This window comes from Aquarana catesbeiana, linkage group LG07 (assembly GCF_042186555.1).
Source record: "Aquarana catesbeiana isolate 2022-GZ linkage group LG07, ASM4218655v1, whole genome shotgun sequence".
NCBI classification, from domain to species: Eukaryota; Metazoa; Chordata; class Amphibia; order Anura; family Ranidae; genus Aquarana; species Aquarana catesbeiana.
Window position 1 is genome coordinate 64,351,082 of NC_133330.1, and position 13,541 is coordinate 64,364,622.

Here is a 13,541-nt window from a genome sequence, read left to right on the forward strand (position 1 = left end):
GCCCTGTCCTAGCAATACGCTGCAGCCATGATCGCCATGCTGCGCGCAAGAGCGGTCGTTCTAGGTGCCGTATGACGTCCACCCAGAACGAGAGCCGCACCGACCCGCCGTCATTTGACGGTGGGTGGGCGGCAAGTGGTTAAAGAGACATTCAGGCCTGTTTTTCTTGGCCTTCAGCTTGTAAAAAAGCAGTGTGAACAGCAAATGTTTATTAAATTTCTAGCAAGCTTTTGCAAAGCGTTTGACAAGCTTTGAGCAGCTTTTTCTAAGCCTTTAAAGTGATTTGTAAAGTCTTGTTTGTTACTTTTATAGAAAAAAAAAAAAAAAAACAGGATTTGCACAGAGCAGCCCAGATCCTCCTCTTCTCGGGTGCCTCTTCTGTGCACCTGGCCCCTCCCTCCCTGTTGAGTGCCCCCACAGCAAGCAGCTTGCTATGGGGCAGCCGAGCCACAGCTCCGTGCGTCCATTCAGACATGGAGCTGCGGTTCGGTCCTGCCCCCTCTCTTCTGATTGGCTAACTGGCCATTGGCTCCCACTGCTGTGTCTCAGCCAATCAGGAGGGAGAGTCTCGGAGGGCCGAGACACTTGTTAACATCCCTGTACAGAGACGGAGCTCAGGTAAGTATTAGGGGGGCTGATTGGAGCTGCTGCACACAGAAGGCTTTTTATCTTAATGCATTAAGATAACAAACCTTCTGACTTTACAACCCCTTTAAAGTGCCCTTCAGCTCCTGTTTGGAAATGTTATACACAGATCATAATGGGAGTGCTGATTGTCACTTTAAGCAAGCTGCTAGGAGGCTTTCAATAAGCTTCAAGTAGTGCTGAAGCCTGCTAGTAGCTTGTTTAAAGTGGTAGCCAGCACTCCCATTAGGATCTCTGTTCAGCATTTACAAACTGGAGCTGAAGGGTACTTTAAAAGCTCCAACAAAGCTTGCTGAAAGCTCTGCAAATGCTTTGTATTAGTTGCTGTTCACACTGTCCTCAAGCACAGCTGAAGCCTGCGTGATACAGGCCTTACAATAAAGTGCTATCCCAGTACCTAGGGTAAAATGCCTGCAATTGTTTGGTCTGAAAGAGTGCCCAAAGCTGCTCCAGTGCTCGTGACTTTACTGCACCCTCCTCCATAGTGTGGTGACATCATTGTGCATAAACTCTGCTTAAGATTTCAGCAAATCTTTGTTGCACAGTATATGCATGCTTTTTTGGAGTACAGATTATGTATTCGCATGTTGATATATATTTGCACTTTAGGGTAGAATTGACACATTTAGAGCACTTATATAAGTTATAAGTTACCGGTATTAGCAGTGCAGGGATGAAGAAATGTGAAAATTAATAAGAATGTTTATACTTGGTGCTTTAACAAAGTGCTATAACGCGTGTGTGTGTGTACTACCATGTACCTTGGTTCAGTTTTGTGTGGCCTGTGTGTGAATGCTCTGGAATAACTGGCATTGTTTCCTTTCTCAAAGGTCACGATACAGAGGAATCTGCACATTCTTTAATATCTGCTCTTGGTGGACAGGATACAGATCTGAGACAAGAGAATGAAGAGGAAATTGCATCAGAGCGGCTGTTGGCTGATGCGGAGTATTGTAAAGGATTGTTTGAAAAACTTTCGAATTCTGGCCTATTGGACCCAAAGAATTTGTTGCCTGTTCAAAATGCAGTCAGTGTTGAGACTTCAAACTTGGACTTTGTGGGATTGGCTAGCGATGCTCCTACTGGTGTGGAACCTATTGTAACTGCCCCGGACATTGGTACACCTTATATTGAAAGCACTTATGTGGAATCCCAAAGTGAGCATGTACCAGAGAGCGTTGCAACACCTGTTGCTCCCGTTGCCGACATTGCCCAGGTACAGAACATAGACGATGGGAGTGATCCGCTGCCAGTTGAGGATATGATTCAGGTAAGTAAAGTTTAGTACTACTGTAAATTTTTGAATTGATCTGTTGCTGAAAACTGGTACAGTGGGCGTAGAAAAGAATTGCCCCCCTTTTTAAAATCACATTTTGTTGCTTTACAGCCTGAAATGAAGACAGGACGTTTGTTTTATCCAGCTGTATTTACTAGTGCAACTTATAATATCCAAGTGAAAGAGATAACACCAACATGTTAAAGAAAGAAAACATCAAAAACAGTTGGAAAAAGGATCACCCCCTTGTGTCAGTATTTTGTTGAACCACATTAGGCTGTAGACTTTGCAATATTTGACGACTCTTCTGCTTAAGTACAGTTATGTTTGATGGTGACTGTTTGTGGACTGCAGTCTTAAAGTCATTTCACAGATTTTCAATGGGGTTTAAGTCTGGGCTCTGACTAGGCCATGCAAGAACATTCACCTTTTTCTCTTTTAACCACTGTGTGGTCATTTTTGCTGTGTGCTTTGGGTCATTGTCATGGTTGAAGGTAAACCTTCTTCCCATGGACAACTTTCTGGCAGAGGACAGCAGATTTTGTCCAAGAATTTGATATTTTGCCCCATCTATTTTTCTTTCTATACTGACAAGTCCTCCAGTCTCTGCTGCAGAGAAACACCCCCAAAACAGGATATTACCACCTCCATGCTTTACTGTAGAAATGGTGTTATTTGGATGGTAAGTTGTGTTGGGTTTCTGCCAAACATATCTTTTGGTGTTGATGCCAAATCAATTTTAGTCTCAGCTCACCATAATACCTTTTTCCATGTGGCCTCAATCTTCAAGGTGCATTTTGCCAAAGCTCAGTGGTGACTGCATGTGACCTTTCTTGAAGAGTGGCTTTTTTTCTAGCAACCCTCCCATACAAGCCACATTTGTGGAGAATGTGTGATATTGATGTCACATGGAAACAATGTCAAATTCCTGCAACTGCTTCACAGTTGCTGTAGGCTTCTCGGTAGCCCCTTTGACCAGTTTCCTCTCCTTTTTTCCACTTTGGAGCGACATCCTGATCCAGAGAGGGTCTGTTCTATTAAATACCTTCTACTTCTTAACCCTTTTGGTGCCAGCGCCTCCCAGGCCTTTAAGGGTTTTCAGATGCAGGGTGGGAGGGGCAGGGTCTATGATCATATGACTCTTGGCACAGCAGGTTTTGGATTGTTGCATGCAAATATGCAGCCACTCTGCGCCAAGGCCCACCCACCAACAGTCCGTATATTTGCGCGCCGTATGCGCCAACAGGTTAATAGACGTCACTGTGCTTCTAGGCTATTAATAAAGCCTTTGACTTTTTTTGTATCCATCTCCTGACTTGTGCCTGTCCACAACTGTATCACGGAAATCCCAGTAACAGTGCTTTACCACCCATAGTTGATTGCTTCAACTACCAGGGACTGAAATCCTCCAGGAAAAACCTTTCCCTGAGGAACTAATCAAAATGACCACAGGTGACCGTTTGAAAGTCAAATGACTTTGTGTGCAAGTGAGAAGGTGATTAGCTGATTGAGTTTACAAGTCTTTTTTTGGAGGGGTGTGATCCTTTTTCCAACTCAGTTATTCTGCTGTTGAATTTTTTAATATATTTTTTGGTATGTTGGTGTTATGTCTTTCACCTGGATGTTATAAGTTGCACTGAGTAAATATATCTGCAAAGCAACAAAATGTGATTATTTTAAAGGGGGTGATTCTTTTCTATACCCACTGTACATAATTTTATGCATTTTGTTCCCTATTTTAACAGAACTATAAAACTGTAGAATTTTAACAAAACCATAACATGGCTTGTATTCGTACTTGCACTTCTCATTTCTTTGTGTTGGCTTTTGATTTCTGGGAAGCTAATGCTTTATAAGATGTTCTAGTTAGGCCACAGATTCACACCAGGCTTTTCAAATGCCTACTTGCATCCTTGGACTATATACAGATTACTCCAGGAACCCCAAAACCTTGGGGCTTTATTAGGAAATATTGACCACAGAATATATGGACAAACTCTGGCTTGCTTTCTTTGGGCAATCAAGGCTGCCAAACCTATAATTTTTGGGCTGTTTACCATTTAAGTCAGGTTTTCTTAACCTTTTTTTACCCTGAGGGGAACCCCAGCTAAATTTGATACCTTCCAGTTTATGGTATATAAGAATGATCAGTACAATGTAGATATATGCAACATAATGTTGCTCTGCATTCAGCAGATTAATAAAATAGAGCAAATCTGTGTCTAGGGTCGTGAAGTTACTTTTGTGTTTTGCACTATAGACCTTAATATAAACATTTACTAACTGACATATCAGTCTGGATGTTGCACCACTTCCTCACACTCCAAGCTCCACACTCCCCCATATGCCCCTTCCCCAGGCTTTTCTGTCAAGATCAATGAAACGATTATCAACACGTCCCCACATGTCAGGGTTCTGGGTGCTATCCTGGACTCTGAGTTCTCTTTTCAGCCACAAATCCAATCACTGCCTAAAGCTTGCCACCTCAACCTCAGCAAGATCTCCAAAATACTTCCCTTCCTGACCAATGCTAACACAAAGCTGCTAATTCACTCCCTGGTCATCTCTTGCATCAACTAATGGAACTTTCTCCTCACCTTTACATAGGCTATTCCCCCTTTAGTCCATCATGGGTGCTACTGCCAGACTCGTCCACCTCACCAACCATTCCGTGTCTGCTGCCTCTCTCTGCTAATCCCTCCACTGGCTTCCACTCACCCAACAAATTAAATTCAAAATACTAACAATTACATACAAAGTCATTCACAAATCTTCTCTACGTCAACCTGGTCTCAAAAACCAACCAAATAGTTCTCCTCTTTATCCCAAAGACCTCCTGCACTCTAGCTCCCTTGTCACCTCCTCCCTATACCTGCCTCCAGGACTTCTCCCAAGCCTCTCCAATCTACTGGAATTCCCTACCCCAATCTGTTCGACTATCTCCTACTTTGTGCACTTTTAGGCAATCCCTGAAAACCCTTCCTTTTATCCTGCCTCCACCTAACTGTAATTTTGATAGAAAGTGCTGAGCAGGGCCCTCTGATTCCTCCTGTATTGTAACTCTCTGTTGTAAAGGGCTGCACAAACTGTTGGTGCTATATATATCCTGTACATTAATAATTATGTTATTACAGCAGCAAGCCTACAGAGACGTTTGGCTACCACTGTCCAGAGCTGACATCTAAATGTAAATTATGGGGTTGATTTATTAAAAGTGGGGAGTGCAAAATCTGATGCGGCTCTGTATAGAAGCCAATCGGCTTGCAGTTTGTTTTTGTTTTTTTTGGTCAAAGCTTTAATTGAACAAGCTGAAGTTAGAGGCTGATTGGTTTCTATGCGCAGCTGCACCAGATTTTGCGCTCTCCAGTTTTAGTAAATGAACCCCATAGTATAACCAGCAGTACTGCAGGTTACACATAATGGTTTACATGCTTGCCCTAATGAAGTCATGCATTGATTGTGCTGTGCATGTGCAGAACAAAATCTGCCTTCAGTTATTTAGAATTGGCCGAGTTCATTCAGTGCATACGCCACCTCCACATGAATGACTCATTCAGGGCTGACATGTAAACATTAGTAGTGTGTAATCGGCAGTGGCAGCGCCGCTGTCTTCACATTGTTTACGTGTCAGCACTGAGCGGTAGCAGAGGTCAGTAGGGGCAATGTATGCTGTAAAAAAAAGTACAGTAAATGTTGACACAAACATTACATTTGTAAAGTGTATGGATACATTTTTGAGTAGGGTAAATACTGTAAATTAGGCCTGACACGTAGGTGAAACTAAAATTTTTTTTTTTTTTCTAAAGGCTAATTACAAAGTTTGTTTATGGCCGTGCGTGTTATTTCATTTCACACGTAGTAGATCATAGCCAAAATCATTAGTTAGCCATTTCCATCTTGACAATGTTACAATGGATCATCATAGACAAACTCCTTGAAGGAATACTCTCTTAATGAAACAAAAAAAATAAATCAAGGCACTCAAGTGAAGCAGCATTTGTGGTGAATTAGCACAGCACCGCCAGCCAGACTTGTCTGGTGTCAAATGTTTAACACAGTCTTGTTAAAACAAATCAAAACTTGTCACATAATTATACAAAGTAATTTGTGACCGGGATCTTACTTTTTAGAATCACCTTCATGTCTGTAAAACAGTGATGGCCTACACAATATTTTCATGATAATCTTTCTATTGCTGACAGTTTACCAATACTTGGTTTTTTATCATGGAGGCTAGATTAGGCTCCATTTACACTATGGCATTTAGGATCGCAGGCAGAATCGCCCTGTTTCTGTATTACCGCAAATCGCAGGACACCATTGTGATCCCTGTTAATTTGGCACCCAAATCGTGGCTGTCTGGTGACAATCGCAACAAAATTGTGCCGCAATTTGGGTGCCATTCAAAGTAACCATCCAAAGTAAGGGATCACAAGAGCATCCTGCGTTTTGCAGCAATTCCGCCCGCGATCCGGAACGCTATATTGTGAACGGAGCCATACTGTAAAATCCTCTTATCAGGTCTAATCAGAAGTGATGCTAACAAGTTTACAAGTGTAGAGTGCTGCTGCCAAGGTTCTTACACAAACTTTCATAGCTCCATTTTTAATTATGTTTTAACTATTCATAGTCGGTGGTGCCGGAATCTCTACCATGGGCACCCGGCCGGCTGTGACCGCTTGTGGCTTCACAGCCGAGTGCCCGCTAAACATGCGTGAGCTGCGCTTCGTGGCTGGTCCCGAAGTCTTCTAGGACCTGTCATGTGTCCCAGAAGACTTCAGGAAGGAGAACTTCTGCTTCCTATCACCTAAGGCAACCGGAACAGAGGTGGGAGCAGGTACCTATCACTTTTGGGTTAAACTCCACTTTAAGGCCTCATGTACACTGCTGCTGGTAAACAGACATTTAGGAGCAGTTGAGCATTTTTTTTTCAGCTGCCTCTGAACTCTCCTCTGTTATCTTATCAGTAAATGTACACAGTGTCCTTTAGTGGTTTCCAGGCAGTTGAGTTTAGAAGCTTTCTTTGGAACACAAAAAAATGGGTTCAGACAGATGTTCAGAGGCTTTTGAAACGCCAAATGCCTGTAACAGTCTGTAAACGATGCTAAACGCGGTAACTCGCATTTAGCAACGTTTCGTTTAGACTTTCTTTTTAACAAAAAAATATATATTTTTCTTCTTTTTTTGTTTTCTTTTTTTTATTTTTTATTTTTTTTACAAACACGGCTAAACGGCCATTTTTGATGCCGGTTTCTAGCTTGCAAGTTAAATCATTCAGGAGAGGTTGATCGATGTCCCGCCTGCATGAAGCCTTAATGTGAACTTTGTTTTCAGAGGTGTTTTTAAATGTTACATTTCGTTATGTATAAAGCATAATATTTAGTGCTGCTAAATTTGTTTTATTGGTAAGAATAACTATGTCTGAGTGCATCAGTTTTGAAAGGAATGAGTATTCTTATTACTGAGAGGTTCAGAGGTCCGCTGAAGACTGTCCAAACTTCATGTACTGTCTTGTAGATTTTGTGTGCAATGCATGATATCAGGCAGTTGAAAGGTAGCTGCTTTTAGACTTCAGGTTAGTTCTGACCCCTTAGCACTCCAGCTAAATTGCTGTTCATAAAATAATCAAATACAACTTACCTTTTTCTGCCCAGGGGCCATATTCAGGATATGCCAGTCCTTGTCCCAGCACACCTACTGAAGAAATCTATCAGCAGCAAGACTCTAATTCCAGCAATGTGGAGACTGAAATGAACTGGAAATTAATTCCAATTACAGGTAAGGTTAATCTGCCTTTTTCAAGTATTTTGGTTTATGTGGAGGAAAATGTGTCCTAGGAGGGCTTTATCTAGAACCCTTGAGTTAAGTGCAGCTTTAAGGAAAGAAACCTGCAACCTACCAGATTTGTTACCGAAGTTACATTTTTTGAAAAACTGATATTGGTTGTTGTAGATTAATGCACTTTAATGTTCCCTCTGTCAAAGTCTGAAGGAAATGCTGATGGGGGAATCTAGTTATAAGGCTGTCCCGAGGCTCTGAATTATGTTTTAGCTTATGGCTCTTTAGGTGTACAGTTGTCTTCTAAACACCACTAAAGCCCTATCTGGCCCTCAAGCAGGGTTTTCTGTTTTTTTTTTTTTTTTTTTTTTTTTTTTTTTTTTTAATGCCTGCAAACACGGCCTTATACATCTGCTAGCTGATATGTGGTGCTGCCGTGGTCAAACACTAAGCCTAACATAAACTCCCTACACACATGAAACCTTTCATCAATAGATGAACCTTTGTAGGTAGCATAATTTCTGCTTTATATCTTTGTTTTGGTCCATTCATATTGTAGTAATAAAGTGCAAAAATGTTTGTTTTTGTATGGCCCCTTTCACGCGTTGGCGGCATAGTGGTGCTATATTTAGCACCGCTTTAGCGGCGGTATTCGGCTGCTTGCGGGGCGGTTTTAACCCCTGCTAGCAGCCGAAAAGGGGTTAAAACGCCCCCCCCCCCCCCCGCAAAGCGCCACTGCAGCAGCGCTATGCCGGTAGTATAGCTGCACTGCCCCATTGATTTCAACGGGCAGGAGCGGTGTATACATATGTGAAGGACACCTATTAGCAAAAGTACTAGGCATAGGACACACCCCCTTTAAAGGAGAATTATACAAAAAAAAAAGTTTAACCCACAAGTTTTTTTTTTTGTTTTTTTACCACTACTATTCCTTTTGGAAAGGAAAAAAAGTGAATTATATTTACAACTATATAGATCAGACCAAAATGAGGAGGAGAGGGGGGACAGAGGGACTGTGTTCCAGCTCACGGACAGTCCCTTAAAATCAGGCATAGTTGGGGCAGAGATAGAGATGGATATATATATCTCCATATCTCTATATTTTTTTTTTTTTATATATATATCTTTGAAATAGAATGTCAGATGCTGTAAAAGTTTTTATGCCCGTTTGAGCTTTAACCACCCTTAAAAGAAAATTCTAGTAACCCAGGAAAGCCTCTTGAATCCTTTTGCAGTTACATTTTGCTTGTTACAAATAGGGGTTGATTTACTAAAACTGGAGAGTGCAAAATCTGGTGCAGCTCTGCATAGAAACCAATCAGCTTCCAGGTTTTTCTGTCAAAGCTTAATTGAACAAGCTGAAGTTAGAAGCTGGCTGGCTACCATGCAGAGTTGCACCAGATTTTTCGCGCTCCAGTTTTCAGTTTGTGAAACGTCCTTTCAGTTTCAGGGCTAGTTCACACCAGATGCAGTTTCGTGCGCTTTTTTCCTGCGCTAAAAATGCATGCTTAGTGTTTTTTATGTATTCCAATGGCTCTAGTTCACACCAGTGCAGTCAGTTTCCGCTGCAGGAAAAAAAATAGAGCGTGCTGCATTTTGTCTGCATAAAACTGTACTGGAACCTAGCAAATTGTATCAAAAACGCACAAACTGCACTGGAACTGCGTGTGGTGTGAACTGTAAGCAAAAACTGATCCGGAAGGTATAAGTGCATTTTTGTGGTGTGAACTGGCCCTAAAAATACATGCACAGTGTTTTTCATGTATTCCAATGGCTCTCAGTTCTGTCAGTTTCCATTGCAGAAACTGACTGGAACTGACTACATTGCTGTGAACTAGAGCCATTGAAATACATGGAAAACACTGTGCATGCATCTTTAGTGCAGAAAAAAAGTGCATGGAACTGCATCTGGTGTGAACTGGCCCTTAGACTGAAGGTTCATTTTAAAGCATCAATAACTAGCTGAACTGTCATAAGAGGTGTTAAGCTGGCCATACACTAATCAAAAATTGGTTTAGCAGGGACTGGCCTGATTTGGATCACTGTGTGACTGTTCTGTGCTGGAAAATATTGTCAATCATCTGATATATTGATACTGATTTGATTTTCATAAGCATCTTCCATCTGCAGATCATAAATGTCATTGTCATTACACATTGCATGAAATTGGCATTTTTGGAGCATTTACATTTAGAAATATGCTTATACATATCTTGTGGCTAAAATGTTTTGGTTCTCAAAAATTTCTCAGACTGTGTATCATATTTGCGAATATCCAGACACTAGACGGGAGCGCTACATGTTTTACAGGTAAGCTGACTATGCATGGATCAAAATGTGGCCGGTTTAGCAGGAACCAGCCGAATTTCAATCCATGTATGGACAAACTGGTTGTATAGAATTTGATCTACCAATTGACTTCTGTACAGCCAGCCTGTCTTTTTTCGAATGATCAGTGTTGCTGGCTATAGCCGGCAAAACTAATCAATGTGTTGTGAAGGCTCCCTGCTGTCAAAACACAATAGTACAGCAGTAGTGGTTCCCCCTTCCACCTTGAATAAGTGGATAGGGGAAATTTTTTAAATTTTTTCCCCCTCGTTCAACTCATTGGTTAAACGGAAAAAAAATGAGTAACGTATGGTCCGTTTTAGTCTTAACTGTTTTACTAAAAATAATGTAAATGGCTAAAAGCTCAGTCTAAAGTTATGCACACAGCTGAATGAGCCGGAAGAGTCACTGTTGAGCACAGCTCCATACAACTGTTTTCACTTAGGGCACTTTCGCACTGGGGCAGCAGCGGTAAAGCGCTGATAGTTTTAGTGACGCTTTGCGCCGCTAGCGGTGCACATTTAACACCCCACCCCCCTGAAGGGTTTAAAAAGGGGTTAAAAGTGCCGCTGCCGAAGCACTCTGCAAGCACTTCAGCAGCACTGCCCATGCATTAAAATGGGCAGGGGTGGTGGTGGAGGAGCAATGTATACACCGCTCCTCCACCGCCCCAAAGATCTGGCTTTCACACTGGAGTGACAGGAGAGGCACATTGCAGGCACTATTTTTGGCGCTAAAATGCCTGTAAATCAGTGTGAAAAGTGGGATACTTGTCTGAGAGCAGACCGCTTCTGTGCTCTGTGACAGTCTGGGTGGTAGTTTGTAAAAGATTTTTATGAAAATATAAAAATTAAATGAAAAATATATATAGAGAATTTATAAGCCTAAAAAGGTAACCCAAACTCTTTTCTTTTAACAGTGGTTTGAAAACAGGTTTGGTTTTGACGCTCTTCTGCAATGCACCATCCATAGTCTGAAATAAAAATCTAGAAAGTGTGGAGAAAAAACAACTTCAATTGTCATATCTGCAAGTTAATGAAAGCAGGGCTGTTAATAATGTGCAACTTGGCCTCATAACACTACTCCAGAGACTCTTGTAACTGTAATCTCAAAAGCAATTTCTCTAGTAATACAGAATACCATTTGCTTTTTATAGCGGTCTGAGATTCACAAAATATGCTTTTTATGCTAATACTAATCATTGTATAGTGCACAGCTCTGGGCCTCGTAGCTATAGCATGATCTGTTATAGCTAGTTAACATCCTTGCATGAAAGCATTAGGAGTATAAACCAGAACCCATAATCTTAGCCTGGATGTCTCTGAACTAACCCCATTTTCCTTATGGCTTACACCACTATATTCTGGGCAGCATATGTTGATTGATTGTGAAGGTTTTGTTGGTGGAAATGCTGCTAGTAGTGTAAAGCTTCTGTTGGTACCATTGCCAACCTTGTTAATGGAATAGAAAAAAAAACATGCATATCCAGCACTTTATTTTAGCCTTTGTGGTCTGGATTTTATAACAGTAGTATTAAGACCGTTGAGCATAAGTGTTAGATTTTAATAGTTTGTGTTCAGTTCAAGTTTGCTGTGTACCTCTCAGAATGATTTCTCCTGCAATATAATCTTTACTGTATGCCTTCAGGCTGGCCATGCAACACAACTCCACGGAGTCCTGCCAACCCGTTCTAAACTTTGTGAACATATAGAGGAAAGCACATATGATGACAGTTTTGGTTCCCTTTTTCATACAAGTGGGAAGCACCTTTTGACGCTTGAAAGGTTTTGCTCTTTAACTTTTACATAGCATGATACTTAAATCTATTAAATCTCTCAAGTTTTTGGGCCCTGGAAAGGTTGCCATTAGTGTGCTATCTCTCAAATTGTCAAGCATATTTATGTTCGATGCCTGTATTACCTGGAACAAATTCTGTTAGAAGCTTTTCAAGAGCTGTTTGGTAGTGTTATGCTCAGTACATTAGAGTCCATTAGAATTTAGATAAGAGTCCATGATTTCTAACTACTGGTTTTCCCCAGGAGAGGAAGAAAATGTTCCTGAGGATCATGTTGGATTTCTTAAAGATGAGAACCAACAAGGTGAGGAGGCCAGTTTAATAAATTATTACTGTGAACCTGCTATACATGCCTGTGTACAGAAGCAGGACTGCTTCTAGCAAGCGTCCTTGGAAAACTAAAGCCTAGGTTGGCGTGGTACAAATCGTCTTGAAAAAAAATTGTTTTAGAGCTAATAATTACTGGTAGAACTGTACAGATCATTTACCTTTCATAAAGTCCATCTCATCTACATAATCATTTCTGATGTCTGCTCATTTCTGTTAACAGTGACAAATGGTTTTTCTAAAATGAATTTTTGCTGTCTATTGAGGGATACAGAGACGCTTCATTGTCAGGTTATACTGGCGCTTACAGGAGCATTGGACACTTGGAAACAAACTGCCTTCCAGCTCAGGAGAACCTCCACTACTACCAGCATGTTTCAGTGTTTTGGTATTTTCCTAGGTTAATGGATGTTGCTAACTCTGGTCTAACCTATTTATAACTTAAAGGGGTTGTTAAGGCAGTGCACACAAGCACTGCTAACCCCTTTGCTAGGATAACCTGTAGTATAGACTGTGCTGATTTGTAAAATTTTATCTTCTAAAATACCTTTTTTCTTCTCCCCAATCAGCAAGAGAGTGATGGGCGGTCAAGTGACCGCTAATCAGGGAGAAGAAAAAGGTATTTAGAGGATGAATTTTACAAAATGGCATGCAGTGTTTACTTCAGGTTATCCTAGCAAAGGGGCTGGCAGTGCTTGGGTGCAGTAATGTTTGCACTGCTCGAACGATGCAAGGAGAGGAGGGGCAGCTCACACATAGAGCTGACGGGGGGGAGGGGGGAGAGGAGAGCTGCGGATGATGAAGGCACGTAACTGACTAAGGTGTCAGGGCCCAGCAGCCATGATAATCCATGGTCCGTTCATGGGGGACGCATAGCCAGGCAGAATCAACCAGGAATTTTAGGTGATACGGGGGGCCAAATTACTCAGCACAAGCACACTGCTACTGTTCATGCTTTAAAGGAACAGGATCCTTTTTTTTTTTTTTTTTTTTTTTTTTGGCCAACAAATGCTTTAATCATACAGAACTGGTATTGATAGACCATGGGTTATATGCTGCTTCCTTCAGGTGATTGAACACTAGCAAAAGCTTTTGCTAGAGCCGCCCGTAGTGCATGCTCATTTAACCCTGCCCAATCAGGAGGTTTCAGGGTTTTTTTCCGTGTAATGGACTAGTTCTCCTCTGACAAAGTGTTTTTCTTTTTTAAACCGTTGCCATTTTTTCATCTGCTCTATCAATATCTGACTGCTCGTTGCCTTGCACTACTAGCAATTTCCAGATCTGTTACCCCCTCATGGACTGTACCCGGGCCCCACTTTGTGGTGGTAGCAGCATGTAATGTTTGCTTCAATCACTGGGTCCTGCGTTAGGTGTTCACCTTGGCACAAAATG

The 13,541-nt window shown here is 41.5% G+C and overlaps 1 protein-coding gene across 4 annotated transcripts in view; it reads left to right on the top strand.

The window, feature by feature from the left end:
- The window catches only part of TASOR (transcription activation suppressor), an 86,229-nt gene that overhangs the window by 51,725 nt on the left and 20,963 nt on the right, over positions 1-13,541 (top strand). For 3 of the 4 annotated variants that reach the window (XM_073592263.1, XM_073592264.1, XM_073592261.1), the window contains exons 15-17: positions 1,476-1,915; positions 7,576-7,699; positions 12,067-12,126. In XM_073592263.1, the coding sequence (XP_073448364.1) occupies positions 1,476-1,915; positions 7,576-7,699; positions 12,067-12,126 (624 nt within the window). The remainder of the gene's footprint in view (positions 1-1,475; positions 1,916-7,575; positions 7,700-12,066; positions 12,127-13,541) is intronic. The other variant, XM_073592262.1, reaches the window with a different exon arrangement.